Source organism: Oncorhynchus mykiss, chromosome 20, assembly GCF_057628025.1.
Source record: "Oncorhynchus mykiss isolate SJ-2025 chromosome 20, ASM5762802v1, whole genome shotgun sequence".
NCBI lineage: Eukaryota > Metazoa > Chordata > Actinopteri > Salmoniformes > Salmonidae > Oncorhynchus > Oncorhynchus mykiss.
The window spans coordinates 9,339,816-9,362,959 of record NC_143041.1 but is presented as its reverse complement, the minus strand read 5'-3'; the positions used below and the strand labels follow the sequence as shown (position 1 = coordinate 9,362,959).

At 43.3% G+C, this 23,144-nt stretch overlaps 1 protein-coding gene across 1 annotated transcript in view; it reads right to left on the bottom strand.

Moving 5' to 3' along the window:
* Positions 1–20,835, bottom strand: part of LOC149974344 (extracellular serine/threonine protein kinase FAM20C-like) — a 78,044-nt gene extending 57,209 nt beyond the window's left edge. The window contains exons 1-3 of the mRNA XM_090212138.1: positions 19,381–20,835; positions 18,857–19,035; positions 6,737–6,815 (exon numbers count right to left, since the gene is read on the bottom strand). Coding sequence (XP_090068264.1) covers positions 6,737–6,815; positions 18,857–19,035; positions 19,381–20,120 — 998 coding nt within the window. The 5' untranslated portion in view covers positions 20,121–20,835. The remainder of the gene's footprint in view (positions 1–6,736; positions 6,816–18,856; positions 19,036–19,380) is intronic.
* Between the last annotated feature and the right edge of the window lie 2,309 nt (positions 20,836–23,144).

Here is a 23,144-nt window from a genome sequence, read left to right as displayed (position 1 = left end):
ACAGAGAGACAGAGAGAGACAGAGAGAGAGAGAGAGAGAGAGAGAGAGAGACAGAGAGAGACAGAGAGAGAACTAAGCCATCACTTACAGAGACATGAACCTGGAGAGTCCCCTAGGCAAGCTGGTCCTGGGGCTCTGTTCACAAACAGAGCCGCAGGACAGCAACACAATTAGACCCAACCAAATCATGAGAAAACAAAAAGCTAATTACTTGACACATTGGAAAGAATTAACAAAAAAACAGAGAATTTGGCTTATTTGGCCCTAAACAGAAAGTACACCGTGGCAGAATACCTGACTGCTATTCCTTGACCAAACTTAAGGAAAGCTTTGACTATACACATATTTCCCTCGGATTACACAGATACACAAAGAATTCGAAAACAAAGCCAATTTTGATAAACTCCCATATCTGTTGGGTGAAATACCACAGTGTGCCATCACAGAAGCAAGATTTGTGACCTGTTGCCACAAGAAAAGGGCAATCAGTGAAGAACAAACACTATTGTAAATACAAACCATATTTATGTTAATTTATTTTCCCTTTTGTACTTTAACTATTTGTACATAATATGACATTTGTAATGTCTTTATTCTTTTGGAACTTTTGTGAGTGTAATTTTTATTGTTTATTTATTTTGTTAATTATCTAGTTCCCTTGCTTTGGCTATGTTAACATATGTTTCCCATGCCAATAAAGTCCTTAAATTGAATTGAATTGAGAGAGAGAGAGAGAGAGAGAGAGAGAGAGAGAGAGAGAGAGAGAGAGAGAGAGAGAGAGAGAGAGAGAGAGAGAGAGAGAGAGAGAGAGAGAGAGAGAGAGAGAGAGAGAGAGAGAGAGAGAGAGAGAGAGAGAGAGAGAGAGAGAGAGAGAGAGAGAGAGAGAGAGAGAGAGAGTGAGAGAGAGATGGGATTGATACAGAGCAGCACCATTGGTTTTCTGCTCTGCACCTGCTCTGTTCTATTCTGAAACTGGTTTACTGGTAAAGGAAGCCCGATCTCTCCCATGATGCATTTTTGTTCAGAGGAGAAGCTGATGCCCTGTGGAAAGTCTTTGATGTTGCGGCTTTATCTCTTTGATGCACCATGTGGCAATGTGTGTGTGTTTGTGTGTGTTTAGCTATTCTTGTGGGTACCAGAAGTCCCCAAAATAATAGTAAACAAACAAAAAATTGACCAACTTTTTGTTATTCCCTACGAGGTCAAATCATTTTTCTAGTGGGTTTAGGGTTAAGGTTAGAATTAGTGTTAGGGTTAGAATTACCTTAAGGGTCACTGTTAGGAGCTAGGGTTAGGGTTAAGGTTATTTTTTGCATTAAGGTTAGGGTTAAGGTTAAGGTTAAGAGTATGGGTTAGAGTTAGGTATAGGGGCTAGGGAAAATAGGATTTTGAATGTGACTGAATCCTGTGTCCCCACAAGGTTAGCTGGACATGACTGTGTGTGAGTGAGTGAGTGAGTGAGTGAGTGTGTGTGTGTGTGTGTGTGTGTGTGTGTGTGTGTGTGTGTGTGTGTGTGTGTGTGTGTGTGTGTGTGTGTGTGTGTGTGTGTGTGTGTGTGTGTGTGTGTGTGTGTGTGTGTGTGTGTGTAACTATACTTGTGAGGACCATTTTGTTAGTACCCTCAAGGTCTATTGCTATTTCTAGGAGGTTTATGATTTCAGGTTAGAATTAGTATTTGTGTTAGAATTAGGGTTAGTTTCAGGGTGAGGAGCTAGGGTTAGGTTTAGGGTTAGGGTTAAGTTTTTGGGTTAAGGTTAGGTTTTTGGGTTAAGGTTAGGTTTTTGGATCAAGGTTAGGGAAAATAGGAGTTTGAATGGGACTGAATTGTGTGTCCCCACAGCGTCAGTTATACAAGGAGTGAGAGGAAATGAACACCAAGGGAATAATACCAGAGATGAGTTGACAGCTGCAGACAACAAATAGATTTAAATCCCAAACGTAATTTCATTTCTGTAATTTAGTTGTTGTTTAAGTTCAATATTAGTGTACCGCAGAGAGATAATCTGAATGGATTTTTGATTGTATTTCAATATTTTTCGATATGAGAGAGCGAGAGATAGATAGAGAGATAGAGAGAGAGATAGCGCGAGAGATAGAGCAAGATATAGAGCGAGAGATAGAGAGAGAGATAGAGCGAGAGATAGAGCAAGATATAGAGCGAGAGATAGAGCGAGAGATAGAGAGAGAGATAGAGCGAGAGATAGAGCGAGAGATAGAGCGAGAGATAGAGAGAGAGATAGAGCGAGAGATAGAGCGAGAGAGAGCGAGAGATAGAGAGAGAGATAGAGCGAGAGATAGAGCGAGAGATAGAGAGAGAGATAGAGAGAGCGATAGAGAGAGAGATAGAGAGAGAGATAGAGCGAGAGATAGAGAGAGAGATAGAGATAGAGCGAGAGATAGAGAGAGAGATAGAGAGAGCAAGATATAGAGCGAGAGATAGAGCGAGAGATAGAGCGAGTGATAGAGCGAGAGATAGAGCGAGAGATAGAGAGAGAGATAGAGCGAGAGATAGAGAGAGAGATAGAGCGAGAGATAGAGAGAGAGATAGAGCGAGAGATAGAGAGAGAGAGATAGAGCGAGAGATAGAGATAGAGATAGATAGAGAGAGAGAGAGAGCGAGAGAGAGCAAGATATAGAGCGAGAGATAGAGCGAGAGATAGAGCGAGTGATAGAGCGAGAGATAGAGCGAGAGATAGAGAGAGAGATAGAGCGAGATATAGAGCGAGAGATAGAGAGAGAGATAGAGCGAGAGATAGAGCAAGATATAGAGCGAGAGATAGAGAAAGAGATAGAGCGAGAGATAGAGAGAGAGATAGAGCGAGAGATAGAGCGAAAGATAGAGAGAGAGATAGAGATAGAGCGAGAGATAGAGCGAGAGATAGAGAGAGAGATAGAGAGAGAGATAGAGAGAGAGATAGAGCGAGAGATAGAGAGAGAGATAGAGAGAGAGATAGAGCGAGAGATAGAGCGAGAGATAGATAGAGAGATAGAGAGAGAGATAGAGCGAGAGATAGAGAGAGAGATAGAGCGAGAGATAGAGAGAGAGATAGAGATAGAGCGAGAGATAGAGAGAGAGATAGAGCGAGAGAGAGCAAGATATAGAGCGAGAGATAGAGCGAGAGATAGAGCGAGTGATAGAGCGAGAGATAGATAGAGAGAGAGATAGAGCGAGAGATAGAGAGAGAGATAGAGCGAGAGATAGAGAGAGAGATAGAGCGAGAGATAGAGAGAGAGATAGAGCGAGAGATAGAGAGAGAGATAGAGATAGAGCGAGAGATAGAGAGAGAGATAGAGCGAGAGAGAGCAAGATATAGAGCGAGAGATAGAGCGAGAGAGAGCGAGAGATAGAGCGAGTGATAGAGAGAGAGATAGAGCGAGATATAGAGCGAGATATAGAGCGAGAGATAGAGAGAGAGATAGAGCGAGAGATAGAGCAAGATATAGAGCGAGAGATAGAGAGAGAGATAGAGCGAGAGATAGAGCGAGATATAGAGAGAGAGATAGAGCGAGTGATAGAGCGAGAGATAGAGAGAGATAGAGCGAGAGATAGAGAGAGAGATAGAGCGAAAGATAGAGAGAGAGATAGAGCGAGAGATAGAGCGAGAGATAGAGCGAGAGATAGAGAGAGAGATAGAGAGAGAGATAGAGCGAGAGATAGAGAGAGAGATAGAGAGAGAGATAGAGCGAGATATAGAGCGAGAGATAGAGCGAGAGATAGAGAGAGAGATAGAGCGAGAGATAGAGAGAGAGATAGAGAGAGAGATAGAGAGAGAGATAGAGAGAGAGATAGAGAGAGGGATAGAGCGAGAGATAGAGAGAGAGAGAGAGAGAGAGAGAGATAGAGCGAGAGATAGAGAGAGAGATAGAGCAAGATATAGAGCGAGAGATAGAGAGAGAGATAGAGAGAGAGATAGAGAGAGAGATAGAGAGAGAGATAGAGAGAGAGATAGAGCGAGAGATAGAGAGAGAGATAGAGAGAGAGATAGAGCGAGAGATAGAGAGAGAGATAGAGCGAGAGATAGAGAGAGAGATAGAGCGAGAGATAGACATGGGATCGATAAAGAGCAGCACCATTGGATTTCTGCTCTGCACTTGCTCTGTGTCTTTCTATTCTGAAACTGGTTTACTGGTAGAAGGAGCCCGATCTCTCCCATGATGCATTTGTGTTCAGAGGAGAAGCTGATGCCCTATGAAGTCTTTGATGTTGCACCTCTGTCTCTTTGATGCACCATGTGACAACACGCCAACAGATTGAGGAGAGAGGTGTGAGTTGGTGGGGTGTTATGGAACGGTGTGTGCGTGTATGTCACTGTATGTCAGTGTGTATGTGTGTGTGCATGTCAGTGTGTATGTGTGCGTGTATGTCAGTGTGTATGTGTGTGTGCATGTCAGTGTGTATGTGTGCGTGTATGTCAGTGTGTATGTGTGTGTGCATGTCAGTGTGTATGTGTGCGTGTATGTCAGTGTGTATGTGTGTGTGCATGTCAGTGTGTATGTGTGCATGTATGTCAGTGTGTATGTGTGCGTGTATGTCAGTGTGTGTGCGTGGACGGGATTAACTATCCCCACAAGCATAGTAAACAAACAAAATTGGGGATAGTATGGAGGAGTGACAGGATATGTATGCCAATTCAGCTGGACGGAGAATGGCGTCCAACTGTGGAGTCAAGACAGTTGGGATGGCCATGTTTTGTTAAATGAAGTGTATCAAGACGGGGGAGTGAAAACAACCCTCATACTCCTCCTGCCCCTCCTTTCTCTAGATTAGAGGAACACCAAGGGGATCCTACCGGAGATGAGTTGACAGCTGCAGACAACAAATAGATTTGTTTCTGTTTTAAATTCAATATTAGTGTACCGCAGAGAGATAATCTGGATAGATTTGTATTGCATTTCAGCATTTGTTGGTATGCTCCTCCTCTGAGCCTCTTTGCAATGTTACAGCTGCGTACACACGCACACGCGCACACACACACACACACACACACAAAGTTATGTCAGGGTGATTTGAGGTGCGTCTAGCTTGACTTTATGTGAGTAGACTGAAGTAGTTAGTAATTATGACAGCCTCTGAATAGCTTCTCTCTGCCTCCACCACCTGCTCCTCATCCTCCTCCTCCCTGCGATCATCCACAGGCTTAACCCAGCTCTCCACACTGACACTGAGGCCAAACACAACAGGAGGGTGACAATGATTAACCCTCAATTCAATTACAATTACGATAACAAAAGGAATTACATTTAAAACCCAGCTAGCTACAACAATCACGAAAGGGATTAGGGCTAAAGGACCAAGTCTATCATCAGGAAGTATAGTATCATCACAATATGGACAACCTGGATACAAATAAGGATAAATTAAATCATTGTTGTTTTCATTTAACCTTTATTCATCTAGATCAGGGGTCTCCAACCTTTTCTAGAATATTTTTTTTTGTAATATTATTTTTTTATAGCCTTCAAATAGACACATTCTTCTCTTCTCCCGTACCCTGCAAGTCTTCCCTGGGTCCTTGTTGTACAATAGGTGGGTTTTCTGTCAATATACCCGGTAAAATAATGGTTAATAAACTATATTTGGCATGACCGGCCCCATAAAATTAGATTTGGTATTTTCCCGAAATCTGTTTTAAGAAAGAATTGGCAAGCTACTCATAGAGCTACTGGTAGCTTGCGGGAACTACCTGTCGGAGACCCCTGATCTAGATTGTCAGACTACTCTCATAGACAAGTGAACATAAATCCGGAACACTGAAATGAGTATGATATTTTACGTTTGGTATGGTTACATAAAACAGAAGGTTATTTAAGACAAAAATGAAAGGAGGGTGGGTGGGTGGTTGTTTGGTTGGTTGGTCGATCAGGGTGGGTGGGTGGACGTACAGTATAATGTGAATGTCTAGCAACAGATGGGTGGGCGTATACGCGAACATCTAGCAACCCAAAGGTTGCGTGTTTGAATCTCATCACGGACAACTTCAGCAATTTAGCGACTTTGCAACTACTTACTACTTTTTAGCTATATTGGAACTTCTTCGCATGTTAGCTAACCATTCCCCTAACCGTAACCCTTTTAGCTAACCCTTCCCCTAACCGTAACCCTTTTAGCTAACCCTTCCCCTAACCGTAACCCTTTTAGCTAACCCTTCCCCTTTAACCTAACTCCTAACCCTACCATTAACCCCTAACCCTACCATTAACCCCTAACCCCTAGCCTAGCTAACGTTAGCTAGTTAGCTAACATTAGCATTAGCCACCCCTAGCTAATGTTACCCAAAACAAATTGGAATTCGTAACATATCAAACGTTTTGCAAATTCGTAACATATCATATGAATTGTAATTTATATCATATTATATACGAAATGGATGATGGACACCCACTCATTAATACAAACCATAACATATCATTCCAAATGGAGTGTCTTGGATTTACGAAATGCTCTGAGACCACGTTGAGATTATCCCCTTGCGGAACTGTACACATAGCCTATTGAACCTCTACAATACATCACCATGAGAAGCATTTCTGGTTGGCATAGGCAGTCAAATCAAATCAAATCCAATGTTATTGGTCACATACACGTGATTAGCAGATGTTATTGCGGCTGTAGCGAAATGCTTGTGCTTCTAGCTCCCACAGTGCAGTAATATCTAACAAGTAATATCTATCAAATTACACAACATATACACAATACACACACATCTATGTAGGTTGGCATAAGCAGTCTACTTACTTCATAGGTTTGAACAGAGCCTGTCCATAGTTCTGGAACGTCATGATCAGTTTCAGTTGGGTGCCTCCAGACTTCATGGCTGTTGGAAAAAATACAAACAACAAAAATAGTCATTGGCAGCAAATGTACAGTATGGCAGAATAATTTTCTCACCGAATGACATTATAGAGTACACCATCAAATATTATCTAGTCAATCATGTAATGATCCCCCCCAGAGGATGGTCAACTTCTCCCACTGATTCACTTCAGACTGTGTGCCTAACTGTTTTTCAAAACAACTGGGAATTCAGAACTCAGAGATCTCAGACTTTAGTGTGATCAAGACAGCTGGAAACTCTGGAGAAGAAAAGCGAGCTCAGAATGGGAAAAATATTTTTGAACCGTCATCCAACTCAGAATTCCAAGTCAGAAACTCTGGCATCTTTCTAGAGCTCTGACTTTCCGACCTGAAGATCGCTGACGTCCTGATTTGACCTAGTTTTTTTCAGAGTTCCCAGCTGTCTTGAAAGCAACAAGTGTACTTAGAGTGAGTGACAGATGATATCACAGTGTTTGTTTGATCAGGAAGGAGACTGGAAGGTGAAGGATAGAGAGTGCAATCACATTGCTCTCTGTTCTTTCTCTCTCTGTTCTCTCTGTTCTCTCCTTTCTTCCCTCATTTCCTCTCTGTTCTTTCTTCCCTCAGTCTCTGTCTCTCTCCATTTTAAATTCAATTCAATTTGAGGGCTTTATTGGCATGGGAAACACATGTTAACATTGCCAAAGCAAGTGAAGTAGATAATAAACCAAAGTGATATAAACAATAAAAATGAACAGTAAACATTACACTCACAAACGTTCTAAAAGAATAAAGACATTTCAAATTATGTGCAAATAGTACAAAAGGGAGAATAAACATAAGTATGGGTTGTATTTACAATGGTGTTTGTGCTTCACTGGTTGCCCTTTTCTTGTGGCAACAGGTCACAAATCTTGCTGCTGTGATGGCACACTGTGGTATTTCACCCAACAGATATGATTGAAATTGGCTTTGTTTTTGAATTATTTGTGTTTGTGTAATCTGAGGGAAATATGCATCTCTAATATGGTCATACATTTGGCAGGAGGTTAGGAAGTGCTGCTCAGTTTCCACCTCTCTCTCTGTCTCTTTCTCTATCTCTCTCTATCTGTCTCTCTCTCTCTATCTGTCTCTCTCTGTCTCTCTATCTGTCTCTCTCTGTCTCTCTATCTGTCTCTCTGTCTCTTTCTCTATCTGTCTCTCTCTCTCTCTCTCTCTCTATCTGTCTCTGTCTCTCTCTCTATCTGTCTCTCTCTGTCTCTCTATCTGTCTCTCTCTCTATCTGTCTCTATCTGTCTCTCTCTGTCTCTCTATCTGTCTCTCTGTCTCTTTCTCTATCTGTCTCTCTCTCTCTCTCTCTCTCTCTCTCTCTCTGTCTCTATCTCTCTCTATCTGTCTCTCTCTCTATCTGTCTCTCTCTGTCTCTCTCTCTGTCTCTCTCTGTCTCTCTATCTGTCTCTCTCTGTCTCTCTCTCTCTCTCTCACTCCCGCTCTCTGTCTCAATTAAATTCAAAGGGGCTTTACTGACATGGGAAACATGTTTACATTGCCACAGCAAGTGAAATAAACAATCAACAAATGTGACAACAAAAAACAACAAAAAACAAGTATATGTAAATTAAGAGTAAACATTGCACTCACAAAGGCTTCAGAAAGATAAAGGCATTTCAAATGTTATGTGACATTTTTTGAAGTACCAATGGTAGGTAGGGGAATATAAATAAACAGATAAATATAGATTGTATTTACAATGTTGTTTGTGTTCCACTGGTTGCCCTTTTCTCATGGCAACGGGTCACAGATCTTGCTGCTGTGATTGCACACTGTGATAGTTCTCCTAACAAATATGGGAGTTTATCAATGTTTGATTTGCTTTCAAATTCTTTGTGGGTCTTTGTGATCTGTGGGAAATGTGTGTCTCTAATATGGTCATACATTTGGCAGGAGGTCAGAAAGTGCAGCTCAGTTTCCACCTAATTTTGTGGGCAGTGGGCATAGCCTATCTTCTCTTTGTGTTTATTTCTTCACTCATTTGCTCTCTCTCTCTCCTCTCTCTGTGTTCTTTCTTCCATCTGTCTGTCTGTCTGTCTCTCACTGTCGGTCTCTTGGTCTGTCTGTCTCTCACTGTCGGTCTCTCGGTCTCTGTCTGTCTTTGGGTCTCTGTCTTTCGGTCTCTCTGTCTCTTTGTGTGTCTCTCGGTCTCTCTGTCTCTTTGTGTGTCTCTCGGTCTCTCTGTCTCTTTGTGTGTCTCTCGGTCTCTCTGTCTCTTTGTGTGTCTCTCGGTCTCTCTGTCTCTTTGTGTGTCTCTCGGTCTCTCTGTCTCTTTGTGTGTCTCTCGGTCTCTCTGTCTCTTTGTGTGTCTCTCGGTCTCTGTCTGTCTCTTTGTGTGTCTCTCGGTCTCTCTGTCTCTTTGTGTGTCTCTCGGTCTCTGTCTGTCTCTTTGTGTGTCTCTCGGTCTCTCTGTCTCTTTGTGTGTCTCTCGGTCTCTCGGACTCTGTGTGTGTCTCTCGGACTCTCGACCTCTGTGTGTGTCTCTCGGTCTCTGTGTGTGTCTCTCGGCCTCTCTGTGTGCCTCTCACTCACTCGGTCTGTGTGTGTGTCTCTCGGTCTCTGTGTGAGTCTCTCAGTCTCTCACTCACTCACACCTTGTCTCTCTCACACACACACACAACAAGCCATCAAAAATGGACAAAATTCAACAAAGTCACTTTCTTGGTCAGTAAAACATATTGCCCCCAAAAGAGAGCCACTAAAGCTTAATAGATTGGACTGTGTGCTTTAGATTGAACCATGTGCTTTAGTGAATGGTCACCACAGTGAAGGTTTTCTCTTCAGTAAAACAGCTATGCTTTATTGACATGATCAGTCAAAGAAGCAGCACTGAAAATAATCACATTTATGGTCTTTCAAAAGAAGAACATGCTGTTTCATGTTAAAGAGATGTTGACAAGTGCTGTACAAAGGAGAGAAGAGGGTGAAAAGTTCAAGTGGAAATGTCAATGCTTCAGTCTCTAGACTGTTGGCATACTCACTTAGTAATCAGATGCCCTCGTCAAATACCAGGCTTCCCTAAAACTGGAAGCCTGGGGAACTTCCGTTGCAGAAATCAGATAAAGAGGGGTCGTAACCAATTATGTATATAAACCCTGGATTGCTGATGCTATGTATTGGCCATTGAGACACGTCTGAAGCCACCGGTCTGTCATATTGTTACATCTGCTCCTGCCACGCCCTCTACTGCTCATCCTGTGTCTCCTTGACCTGCCACCACTCCCCCAGTAGTCTCTCCCTCTCCCTCTCTCTCAGTGTGTGTGTGATTGTGTGGGCGGAGACAGGTGTGCTGGAGTCAGAGCAGATCCCCACCAGCTGCAACCTGTTCCATAATCAAGACCTCTACAAATACTCAGTTCTGCCACTTCCACGCTGCCAGATCGTAATCTCTGCTCAGTCAGTCTACGCTTCTAGCCATTTGTTACTACTCAGATCCTGTTTCCCTGCCTGACGCTGTTTTCCTCTCCACTACGGTTCTGCCCGTTCTGACTCTGGTCCCTGTCTCCTGTCCCACATCTCGTCATCCTGCTACTCTGTCCTGGATTCCCCACTCTACTACTCCCTTGGATTCCCCTCTGGACCCCTCCCCCCTGCACTCCATCCTGTGTTTCAATAAATATCCTGGTTACTTCATCCCAGTCTCCTTGTCTGAGTCTGCTCTTTGGGTTCCCCTGTTCCACTCCGCGTAACACATATTGGCACTCCCCAGTAGGAGCAATCATCCATAGGAATTCATGGAATGCTAAAAAATGACGTGTATTGAGGTATATTTGATGTTGTTGTAGTGGGGACAGTAACATTACTAATCGAAAAAAAAAAAAAAGGATTTGTTTTATATATATACAGTTTTAACACACATACTCATTCCAGGGTTTTTCTTTATTTTTTCAATTTTCTACATTGTAGAATAATAGTGAAGACATCAAAACAATGAAATAACACATGAAATCATGTAGTAACAAAAGTGTTAAACAAATCAAAATATATTTAATATTTGAGATTCTTCAAAGTAGCCACCTTTTGCCTTAAAGACAGCTTTGCACACTCTTGGCATTCTCTCAACCAGCTTCATGAGGTAGTCACCTGGAATGCATTTCAATTGACAGGGGTGCCTTTTTTAAAAGTTCATTTTTGGAATTTCTTTCCTTCTTAATGCATTTGAGTTGTATTGTGACATGGTAGGGGTGGTATACAGAAGATAGCCCTATTTGGTAAAAGACCAAGTCCATATTATGGCAAGAACAGCTCAAATAAACAAAGAGAAACGACAGTCCATTATTACTTTAAGACACGAAGGTCAGTCAAATCGGAAAATGTCAAGAACTTATAAAGTTTCTTCAAGTGCAGTCGCAAAAACCATCAAGCGCTATGATGAATCTGGCTCTCATGAGGACCACCACAGAAAAGAAAGACTCAAAGTTACCTCTGCTGCAAAAGATGGCGCCGACAGAGATGGTCACCTCGCTTCAGGTCCTTAGGAAACTATGCAGTTAATAGTTTTTTCATGTATTATCTCTTACTTTGTTAGCCCAGAAAATCTCAAGTGTTATTACATACAGCCGGGAAAAACACTGGATATAAATGTGATGTCAACTTACCAACATTATGACCAGGAATACGTATTTCCCGAAGAGGATCCTTTGTTCGGATCTCCACCCTGGACATGTGATATTATCCCAGAGGCCGGCCCAAAACAAAGCGGTTGCCGCAGGAGAGGCAGAAGAAGCGGCCTACTGGTCAAACTCAGAAGGCGAGCACACCATCCACCCTTCCGAGCATATTACTCGCCAATGTCCAATCTCTAGATAACAAGGTGGACGAAATTAGGGCACGAGTTTCCTTCCAGAGAGACATCAGAGATTGTAACATTCTCTGTGTCACAGAAACATGGCTCACCCAGGATATGTTGTCAGAGTTGGTACAGCCATCTGGTTTCTTCATGCATTGCGCTGACAGAAACAAACATCTCTCTTGTAAGAAGAAGTGTGGGGGTTGATTATGGGGGTTGAAGTGTGGGGGTTGATTATTGATTAAGGGGGTTGACCTTATGATTAACGAGTCGTGGTGTAATCACAAAAACATACAAGAACTCAATTCCTTTTGTTCACCTGACCTAGAATTCCTTGCAATCAAATGCCGACCGCATTATCTTCCAAGAGAATTCTCTTCGATTATAGTCACAGCCGTGTACATTCCCCCCAAGCAAATACCTCGTCGGCCCTGAAAGAACTTCACTGGACTCTATGCAAACTGGAATCCATACATCCTGAGGCTGCATTTATTGTAGCTGGGGATTTTAACAAAGCTAACCTGAGAACAAGACTTACTAAATTCTTTCAGCATATAAAATGCGCGACACGAGCTGGTTGCATTCTGTACCATTGTGGCACTCCCTGACCATAGAGAGCCCTCTGGGTTTTCTATGGTGTAATAGGTCAGAGCGTGACTAGGGGGGTTTCTAGGTATTATATTTCTATGTTGGTGTGTGTGTATGGTTCCCAATTGGATGCAACTGATAATCATTACCTCTAATTGGGGATCATATTTAGTGTGTCCTTTATCCCACCTACTATGGGAGATATTGTTTTGTATGAGTGCCTACATTCACTACGTATTTCACGATCGTTATATCTTTGTTGTTTTGGAAATTTCACTATCATTAAAATGTGGAACTCTACTCACGCTGTGCCTTGGTCCAATTATTCATACGATGGTCGTGACAGAATATCCCCCCTAGTCAGGACCAAGCAGCGTGCCCAGGAGGTGAAGGAGAGTTGGCCATGGGAAGAGATACTAGGTGGATGCGAGACCCTTCCTTTGCGGGAGTCACCAAGGAGTAAAGGAGGACAGCGACGACGCAGGGGTCCGCGGCCACAAACAGCCTAAGGGCAACCCCAAGTTTTTTTGGGAGGGGGCACAAGGAGCGGTCGGCCGAGCCAAGGAGAGAGCCAGAGACCGTCTGGGAGTCGATGGAGCAGTTTGAGGAGGGATATCGTAAAGAGATGTTGGCTAGGAGTATGCTGCAGCGCAGGCGTTTTGAAGAGTGTGTCATCAGTCTGGTGCAACCTGTGCAGGCTCCACGCACCAGGCCTCCAGTGCGCCTTCCCAGTGCGCCTTCCCAGCCCGGTACGTCCTGTGCCGGCTCCCCGCACTCGCCCTGAGGAGCGTGTCATCAATCCGGTGCAACCTGTGCCGGCTCCACGCACCAGTGATGGTTCACAGTTCAGAGCCTCCAGCGACGGTTCACAGTCCAGAGCTTCCAGCGACGGTTCACAGTCCAGAGCTTCCAGCGACGGTTCACAGTCCAGAGGTTCCAGTGATGGTTCACAGTCCAGAGCTTCCAGCGATGGTTCACAGTTCAGAGCCTCCAGTGATGGTTCACAGTTCAGAGCCTCCAGCGACGGTTCACAGTCCAGAGCTTCCAGCGACGGTTCACAGTCAAGAGCTTCCAGTGATGGTTCACAGTTCAGAGCTTCCAGTGATGGTTCACAGTCCAGAGCTTCCAGCGACGGTTCACAGTCCAGAGCTTCCAGTGATGGTTCACAGTTCAGAGCTTCCAGCGATGGTTCACAGTTCAGAGCTTCCAGTGATGGTTCACAGTTCAGAGCTTCCAGTGATGGTTCACAGTTCAGAGCCTCCAGCGACGGTTCACAGTTCAGAGCCTCCAGTGATGGTCCACGGCCCGGAGCTTCCATTGCCAGTCCCAAGGCCGGAGCCTTCCTCTGCGCCGGTGCTCAGTTCAGACACGGCGTCCAGTCCCGCTCCATGGCCGGAGCCTTCCTCTGCGCCGGTGCCCAGTCCAGGCACAGCGTCCAGTCCCTCATGGCTCCATGGCCGGATCGGCTGTCTGAGCGGTGCTACGTCCCGCACCGGAGCCGCCACCGACACTAGTTGCCCACCCTAACCCTCCCCATCTAGTTTCAGGTTTTGCGGTCGGAGTCCACACCTTGGGGGGGTGGGGGGTACTGTCATGCCCTGACCATAGAGAGCCCTCGGGGTTCTCTATGGTGTAATAGGTCAGGGCGTGACTAGGGGGTTTCTAGGTATTATATTTCTATGTTGGTGTGGGTGTATGGTTCCCAATTGGAGGCAGCTGATAATCGTTACCTCTAATTGGGGATCATACTTATTGTGTCCTTTTTCCCACCTGCTATGGGGGAAATTGTTTTGTATGAGTGCCTATGTGCCCTACGTATTTCACGATCATTATATCTTTGTTGTTTTGGAAGTTTAGAGACTTTTGGAAGTCTCTACTCACGCTGCGCCTTGTTCCAATTATTCATACGACGTTCGTGACACATTGCTATTCTAACTTCCGTGATGCATACAAAGCCCTCACCCACCCATACTTTTTTCCCACCATAATTTGCAAATAAATTCATTACAAATCCTACAATGTGATTTTTCTGGATTATTTTTCTCATTCTGTCTGTCATAGTTGAAGTGAACCTATGATAAATTACAGGCCTCATCTTTTTAAGTGGGAGAACTTGCACAATTGGTGGCTAACTAAATACTTTTTTGCCCCACTGTATATACTGTATTCTATACCATCTACTGCATCTTGCCTATGCCGCACGGCCATCGCTCATCCATATATTTATATGTACATATTTTTAATTCATCCCTTTACATTTGTGTGTATAAGGTAGTTGTTGTGAATTTGTTAGATTACTTGTTAGATATTACTGCATTGTCAGAACTAGAAGCACAAGCATTTCGCCACACTCGCATTAACATCTGCTAACCATGTGTATGTGACCAATAAAATGTGATTTGATTTGCAGAGGATAAGGCTGGTAACTCTAATGAAGTTCATTAGAGTTAACAGTCTCAGAAATTGCAGCCCAAATAAATGCTTCACTGTGTTCAAGTAACAGACACATCTCAACATCAACAGTTCAGAGGAGACTGTGTGAATCAGGCCTTCACGGTTTAATTGCTACAAAGAAACCACTACTAAAGGACACCAATAAGAAGACGAGACTTGCTTGGGCCAAGAAACACTAGCAATGGACATCAGACCAGTGGAAATCTCACCTTTGGTCTGATGAGTCCAGATTTTAGATTTTTGATTCCAACCGCTGTGTCTTTGTGAGGCGCAGAGTAGGTGAACAGATTCAAGGCACACTTAACCAGCATGGCTACCACAGCATTCTGCAGCGATACGCCATCCCATCTGGTTTTGGCTTAGTGGGACTATCATTTGTTTTTCAACAGGAGAATGACCCAACACACCTCCAGACTGTGTAAGGGCTATTTTTAACAAGAAGGAGAGTGATGGAGTGCTGCATCAGATGACCTGGTCTCCACAATCCCCCGACCTCAACCAAATTGAGATGGTTTGGGATAAGTCAAACTGCAGAGTTAAGGAAAAGCAGCTAACAAGTGCTCAGCATATGTTGGAAAAGCATTCCAGGTGAAGCTGGTTGAGAGAATGCCAAGAGTGTGCAAAGCTGTCATCAAGGCAAAGGGTGGCTATTTGAAGAATCTCAAATACGAAATATAGATTTGGATTTGTTAAACACTTTTTTGGTTGCTACATGATTCCATATGTGTTATTTCATAGTTTGATGTCTTCACTATTATTCTACAATGTAGAAAATAGTAAAAATGAAGAAAACCCCTTGAATGAGTAGGTGTTCTAAAACGTTTGACCGGGTAGTGTATATACACCTCACTCTCAGATAAATAAGTAGTACTGCTAGGTTTTACACAGTCAAATGTAGCAAATAACTACCTTTTTTTATAAAGAACTGTACAAATTATACATTTCTGACATCAATATATATCAATACAGTAATATGAGATCTGTATGTAAAATACTTACTTTCAAAAAATTGTGTCATTTAACATATGCTCTTAGTTAGTACATTCATCTTAAGATAGCTAGGTGAGACAATCAAATATCACACTCAAATATACAGAATAGATGCACTCCATTCCAGCTAAACACTGCAGAAAAAAAATAATTTTAATAGACCCCTAGAATCTATTAATTAAAAATCTGACAACAGTAATATATTACACACACATGAAGGTACCCATAAGCAATAATTCCTGGTGAAAAAACTCAAATGTGAAATATTGGTGGATGTAGAGTTTTGGAAATAAACTCGTCAAATTCACACAACCAAATATCTGTAAATGAGTGAAGTAGGTCTGACTGTAGCTAGGCCTGCTATACAAAGCAAAACCCATACTACCAACTGCTGGATTTTGTAGTCTCAATTGACATTCACATCCTAGCCACTCAGTCATATAGCTATGTAATTACATGGGCTGGAGGGAGCAGCATGTAGTTGACCATACTGCCAGACCAAGCTGCATCCACCCTGCATTCTCTCGTTTCACTGTGTGTGGATCTGAAGAGAGAACATAGCCTGGTCCCAGATCTGTTTATGGGTCTTTCTATGAATAATGGAGCCAAAGTGTGACATTGGGATCAACATTTCAAAATGGTTTGAAACAAAACTAAAAATGATTTTTTGGCAGTTTTACCTGTGTACTTAGAGGAATAAAAGTGAATACATGCAAATTGACCCATAACTCCACCAACACCACAACATAGGACTAATAGTATACATCCTTTAAGCAGCGATCAGACAGACATCGGCAAGTCCAATTCAAGGACTTTCAGGGACTTTTTCAAGCACTTAACTGTAATTTCCAAGGACCTCAATGTAACACAGTCGTATAATTTATATCATTGTACAGTGGGGCCCACTTCCCCCAAAATGCATGCAAAACGTGTATAACGAGATAGGCGCTTACCACTTCAAGAAAAAACATGTTTTTAGGCCTTGCCAATGCATTAACATTCCAATTATTATTTCATTCTAAAATATGTGAGAATAATGTGGACATCGCCTGACTAAATAGATTAGATGCATGACGATTTTTCTGTAGCCTATGTGGCAGACGCGACGACACATAATAAAGCCATGAATAGCAGCATCATTCATCTCCCCATTTGAATTACACCATTGCTTTTTATAATGAGAAAGTGAGCAACAACCAGGTTCCTTTTTCATGGAAGGATTTGTATGGAAAGACAAGTTGTCATCCTAACAATAACCGCAAGTGGTTTTACCGCAACAGAAATTCAAACAAAAACTTAGCAATAACGTAAATCACAGATAGTTAAGAGAGCTGGAGAACTTTTAAATTGACTACAATAATTACAATTGAGGAAATTGTATGGTTTAAAATTGCAGGTGTAACATGGAAACCGAAATGTATTTGTCATGTTATTTCATTACCAGATCGTGTTGTGAATAAGCCCACTAGGTATGTAATTTGTTGTCATTTTATCCTGAATAATTCATCAGAATAGTGTTGGGTGTTGCGCAATAGTCTATCCTACACAACTGCGCAAAGTAGACAGTGTCCAATCTGAGGCACAAAAACATGCGAAAACATGAACACATTACCTTGATGCTTTCTCTGTTAAATCTAACGACACCCTGCTGTAAATCAAGCAGACAACAACAGATGATCAACATCAATTCGCATGTGATTTTAGACCCAACGTGGATCTAGGCACAAGCGTAACGAATGAGACACCAAATTATTCTGGACATTCCTCGAAACCACCTTTTTCCCAGCACTTGGGCTGTTGTTGCATCGCATGTGCTCTCAGAACAGCTGCTTGTCACTTGACTGTCATTCGGAAAATTCCTTTCTAGATCAGATGATGACGTGCGAAAATATCACGGCCTAACTAATCAGCTGCACACCAAATGCGCATCCATCAAGTATTAGGCAGAATTATTTAAAAAAACACGTTAATGACAGTATCAATTTAGGTTTTAAGTATCAAGTTAAGGTTACTCTTTCGGTTAGGGGCTTGCGATTTTGCAATTGAATTCATTATTTTGGATTTGTGTGCCCATGAAAACGGTTTTCACCCCGTAACATAAGAAGACACAAAATGTTAGGTAGTTACACTGCATTTCTGAGATCTCTATACAACAAACTGTCCGATAGCTCGATCCAGGATTCTTACAGGGTTCACATTCATTGTCAAATTGAACTGATTAATGCTTAATATATGAAGTAATGTCAACTTACACTGACATAAATGCAAGGAGAGAAAAGTCATGTTTTATGTCACAGGTTTTTACAAAAATCCATCAAGACACCAACCATGACAAAGAATTAAACATCAACTTATGAATTGTATTAAATGTAGCTCTGATTCCCCCCCCCCCCCCCCCTTATATCTTAATGTAATGACATGAAACAAATCAGCAGATTATTATGAATGACTTAACAGCTGTAACACGTTGTCCAGTGTGGTAAATTCTTCACTGGTACCCTAGTTTATTGAAAGACCCTTATGTGCTTAGTTTAGCTAACTACTCTGACTGTTGTTGTGCCATACAGAGGAGAAACTAGCCAGTCCCAAATATGTCGGTGCCTTTGCCAAGTCCTCTGTAACAATGATAGTCAGAGGAGTTGGCTACACAATCCACACACAGATCTGGAACCAGGCTAGTTTCTCAACCTCAATGACAGGGGTAGGCAACCCTGTTCCTGGAGTGCCGCAGGTACTACAGCATTCTGTTCCAACTACACTGTAGGCACCACACCTGACACACTGAGAAAATGTATCAGTTCAGTGATTGCCTAAATTCATAGTCAAAAATAAATTCATAGCTGTTTGTGGGTGGGGGTGCTGCAACTTTTTTTATATATATATATATATATATATATACTCTTTTTATTCTGGTTTTTCAGGGGGTGCTGCAGCACCCTCAGCACCCCCGTTTCCCGGGGCTAAGTCGAAATTCAACACAACTGGACTTCCATGTTGGTTAAACCAAAACAATGAATTGCATGCGGCACTCCAGAACCAGGGTTGTCTAACCATGGTTGTCTAACCAGGGTTGTCTAACCAGGGTTGTCTAACCCTGCTATATGACATAAGGTTTGGCTGAATAACGTACAACCAGATCTGAGACAGGGCTATAGAGAAGCTGCCTTCTCTCCTCTCCTCTCACTTACCGACGCTGGTGATTCTCTGTGAGACCAGGTCCCTGAGCAGAGCATCGATGACTAGGTTATGTCTGGAGTAGAGCTCATATCGATTAATCCCTATGTGGAAGCGGAGCCAGTTGGGGTAGGAGTCAGCCGTCAGCTCTCCTCCTGTTGGAGTGTACTCCTCCATGTTCCCTTCAGCGTGCCTGGGAGGAAGAGGGGAGGGAGGAGAAGGGAGGTGATCCGTGTTTTTTCTGTAGCCCTGAACCACCCTCCTTTTTAGTGTTTCATGTGTTAAGAGGTGTTTTGACAGGACATGACTTGAATTTGCAAGAGAGACATTTGCTAATATGGTTAGGTAGCCTATAACCATTTGTGTAAAAACACCTTTATTAATGTGAAATAACAAGATGAAATGTGTAATTTCCACATAATATCCTAGGTGTATTGTTTGTTTAACTTGTGCTATTGTCTTGGGTTGAATTTAAAGAGGCTAATTATCACTTTTCGATTGTGGTGATGGTCTATAAATATATAAAAATGTATGTTACCATTCCTGATTCTCTGTGGCGGCGTTGGGGTCAAATCTGATGTCTGTGTTCACGTTGAACAAGGTGTCTTCGTCGGTCAGAGACGGTAAGGCTCTCTTGAATAACGGGTGGTCAAACAGAGCCAGCAACCTTGAACTCTTGACAGGTATGTTTTTGGTGACCACAGTGTCCTGTATGAACCGTCTCTTTTTGTCACCATTTTGTGCATAATGTTCAATCCGTTTAAAGGCTTCCGTTTTGTTTCCCGCTTTGGTGTTCTTCTCCAGAGAATGGGAAGAGGTGTTGGAGTTTGGCTCATTGCTGAAGTCCTGGAGGATTCTCAGCGTGTGTTTGTTAGGCCAGCCTGACTCCGCTCCCGACCTAGCTCGGTGTTTAGCCCAGTTCTGAGGGTCCTCGCTCGGCTTGTGCGAGCAGGAGCAGCCGCTGTTGCTGCGCCTCTCCAGCTTTGGTAACAAGTCTATCATGATGTGCATCGAGCAGGCGATTAGAAACACCATGAGAATCAAAACTCGGAATTTACGGAAGAGTATCATCTTCATAGTCCCCTGTTTGAGCAGTTGCGAGTATTTACTGCAAATGATGAGCACGCATATGAACAGACTCACTACATCACTGATTATGTTTATCACGCTGGATGCCACTTTAATGAAATACACGTTGAACACGTAACCATCTTCACTTCTTGCCGTCTTGAGTAGACTAAATGTTTCAGTGTTCAACTTTTGTATTTCCAACCACATAGAAATCCAGACGGCAGGCTTCTTTTGTGGTTCAGAACGAGAGGGTTCTCCGCATGCGCCCAGGTAAAACAGGTCGACTCGGTTCAGACCAACGGTCGAGTTGGGAAAGCGGCATTATCTCAATTGCTTTCGCTCTACAGCTCCGACCCCAAGGCTTTACGCACAATACACGGTATAAAGGAAGTGCAAGGGTCTGGAAAGAAGCTCGAAAACGGTAGATAAATGATCCATCAGAGGTGTATGTTGGCGGGGTCTGCTGGAGCACATCGGTCCGGCCATTGAGCGTGAACTCTGCTGTGTGAGAAACGGAGCTGTCGTGGATCCGCTGGGCACGGGCTACGCATTGGTCCAGTCCGGGATAGGAAAAGCGCCGAGAGCGCTATTCACCAATGTCAAAATATAATTTTAAAAGAAGACTACTCGAAAGACTCCTCCTTTTCCACTAGAAACGATAAAACAACGTGTAAAGGCGCAGCAGGCAAAGTACAGTAAGCGACCCAGGATGAGAATAAATGGCAATGTTCAAAGCAAATCCCGAATAAAGACAGGCAATACAAAACAACCAAAACGAGACGAATCAAACAAATAATTCGGATAGGTGCCGATTCGGTTTCTCTCTCGGAGATAGACTACAGTGTGCCTTGTGAGCTAGGAAAAAGACAATCACTGTCCTTCGCATGTGAGATTGAGGTTGGGTGTGTTAAATATTATGATGAAGCGCGTCCAGCCTTGTGCAGCGTCACCGTGCACAGATTGGCTGAGTCTCTCCCACAGTCGGAGAGAGAGGGGGACAGCAACCATCTGAGGCTCAAGTGCCTGCCTGCCTGTTTCTGTAGCCTGTGTTCTTCCTAAAAAACATTTCCCCCTGCAAATCCAGACTGTGAAAGAAGAGGGCGTCTCATCCCAGTGGTGAAAATCCACTGTGGCACAATATTGTATGTAGCTACGTTAGATGATGTATGTCTATTGATTAGTGAAATGCATCTGGTGCAATCAAGGAGGCATCCTCATGGAGACATGTCAGTATCAGTCCAGGGCCTTCATTCAATCAAATCAGCAGTATCTGTACAGCAGCATTACCAGCACACAGTATATACAAAAACAACCACAGCAATACCAGACGGTATGGATGTGTATAGAAACAACAGTTGGCTGCTGCCATATTCACATCTTCTGCCTCTCCACTTCCCAATCAACACACCAATGTCTTGGCTAAAAGGCCCAGCAGTAAACGTACTGAAGGGGTGGTTATGGTTAGGATGGTTGGATGATAACTGCAGGGAAGACAATGGGAGATGGGTTAACGAACAGTCTGTAGGTCATTATCCATGTGTGACCGACTGATCATGCCCAACATGATTACCTTTTGTTATGACATTTTGTAGTACAGTAAAAGCAGCATGGCTTTAGCTGCACCATTCTACAGTGGTATAGGAATGGCTTTAGCTGCACCATTCTACAGGGGTATAGGAATGGCTTTAGCTGCACCATTCTACAGTGGTATAGGAATGGCTTTAGCTGCACCATTCTACAGGGGTATAGGAATGGCTTTAGCTGCACCATTCTAGAGTGGTATAGGAATGGCTTTAGCTGCACCATTCTACAGGGGTATAGGAATGGCTTTAGCTGCACCATTCTACAGCGGTATAGGAATGGCTTTAGCTGCACCATTCTACAGCGGTATAGGAATGGCTTTAGCTGCACCATTCTACAGCAGTATAGGAATGGCTTTAGCTGCACCATTCTACAGCGGTATAGGAATGGCTTTAGCTGCACCATTCTACAGCGGTATAGGAATGGCTTTAGCTGCACCATTCTACAGCGGTATAGGAATGGCTTTAGCTGCACCATTCTACAGTGGTATAGGAATGGCTTTAGCTGCACCATTCTACAGCGGTATAGGAATGGCTTTAGCTGCACCATTTTACAGTGGTATAGGAATGGCTTTAGCTGCACCATTCTACAGCAGTATAGGAATGGCTTTAGTTGCACCATTCTACAGCGGTATAGGAATGGCTTTAGCTGCACCATTCTACAGCGGTATAGGAATGGCTTTAGCTGCACCATTCTACAGCGGTATAGGAATGGCTTTAGCTGCACCATTCTACAGTGGTATAGGAATGGCTTTAGCTGCACCATTCTACAGTGGTATAGGAATGGCTTTAGCTGCACCATTCTACAGCGGTATAGGAATGGCTTTAGCTGCACCATTCTACAGGGGTATAGGAATGGCTTTAGCTGCACCATTCTACAGTGGTATAGGAATGGCTTTAGCTGCACCATTCTACAGCGGTATAGGAATGGCTTTAGCTGCACCATTCTACAGCGGTATAGGAATGGCTTTAGCTGCACCATTCTACAGGGGTATAGGAATGGCTTTAGCTGCACCATTCTACAGCGGTATAGGAATGGCTTTAGCTGCACCATTTTACAGTGGTATAGGAATGGCTTTAGCTGCACCATTCTACAGCAGTATAGGAATGGCTTTAGTTGCACCATTCTACAGCGGTATAGGAATGGCTTTAGCTGCACCATTCTACAGCGGTATAGGAATGGCTTTAGCTGCACCATTCTACAGCGGTATAGGAATGGCTTTAGCTGCACCATTCTACAGTGGTATAGGAATGGCTTTAGCTGCACCATTCTACAGTGGTATAGGAATGGCTTTAGCTGCACCATTCTACAGCGGTATAGGAATGGCTTTAGCTGCACCATTCTACAGGGGTATAGGAATGGCTTTAGCTGCACCATTCTACAGTGGTATAGGAATGGCTTTAGCTGCACCATTCTACAGCGGTATAGGAATGGCTTTAGCTGCACCATTCTACAGCGGTATAGGAATGGCTTTAGCTGCACCATTCTACAGGGGTATAGGAATGGCTTTAGCTGCACCATTCTACAGCGGTATAGGAATGGCTTTAGCTGCACCATTCTACAGCGGTATAGGAATGGCTTTAGCTGCACCATTCTACAGCGGTATAGGAATGGCTTTAGCTGCACCATTCTACAGTGGTATAGGAATGG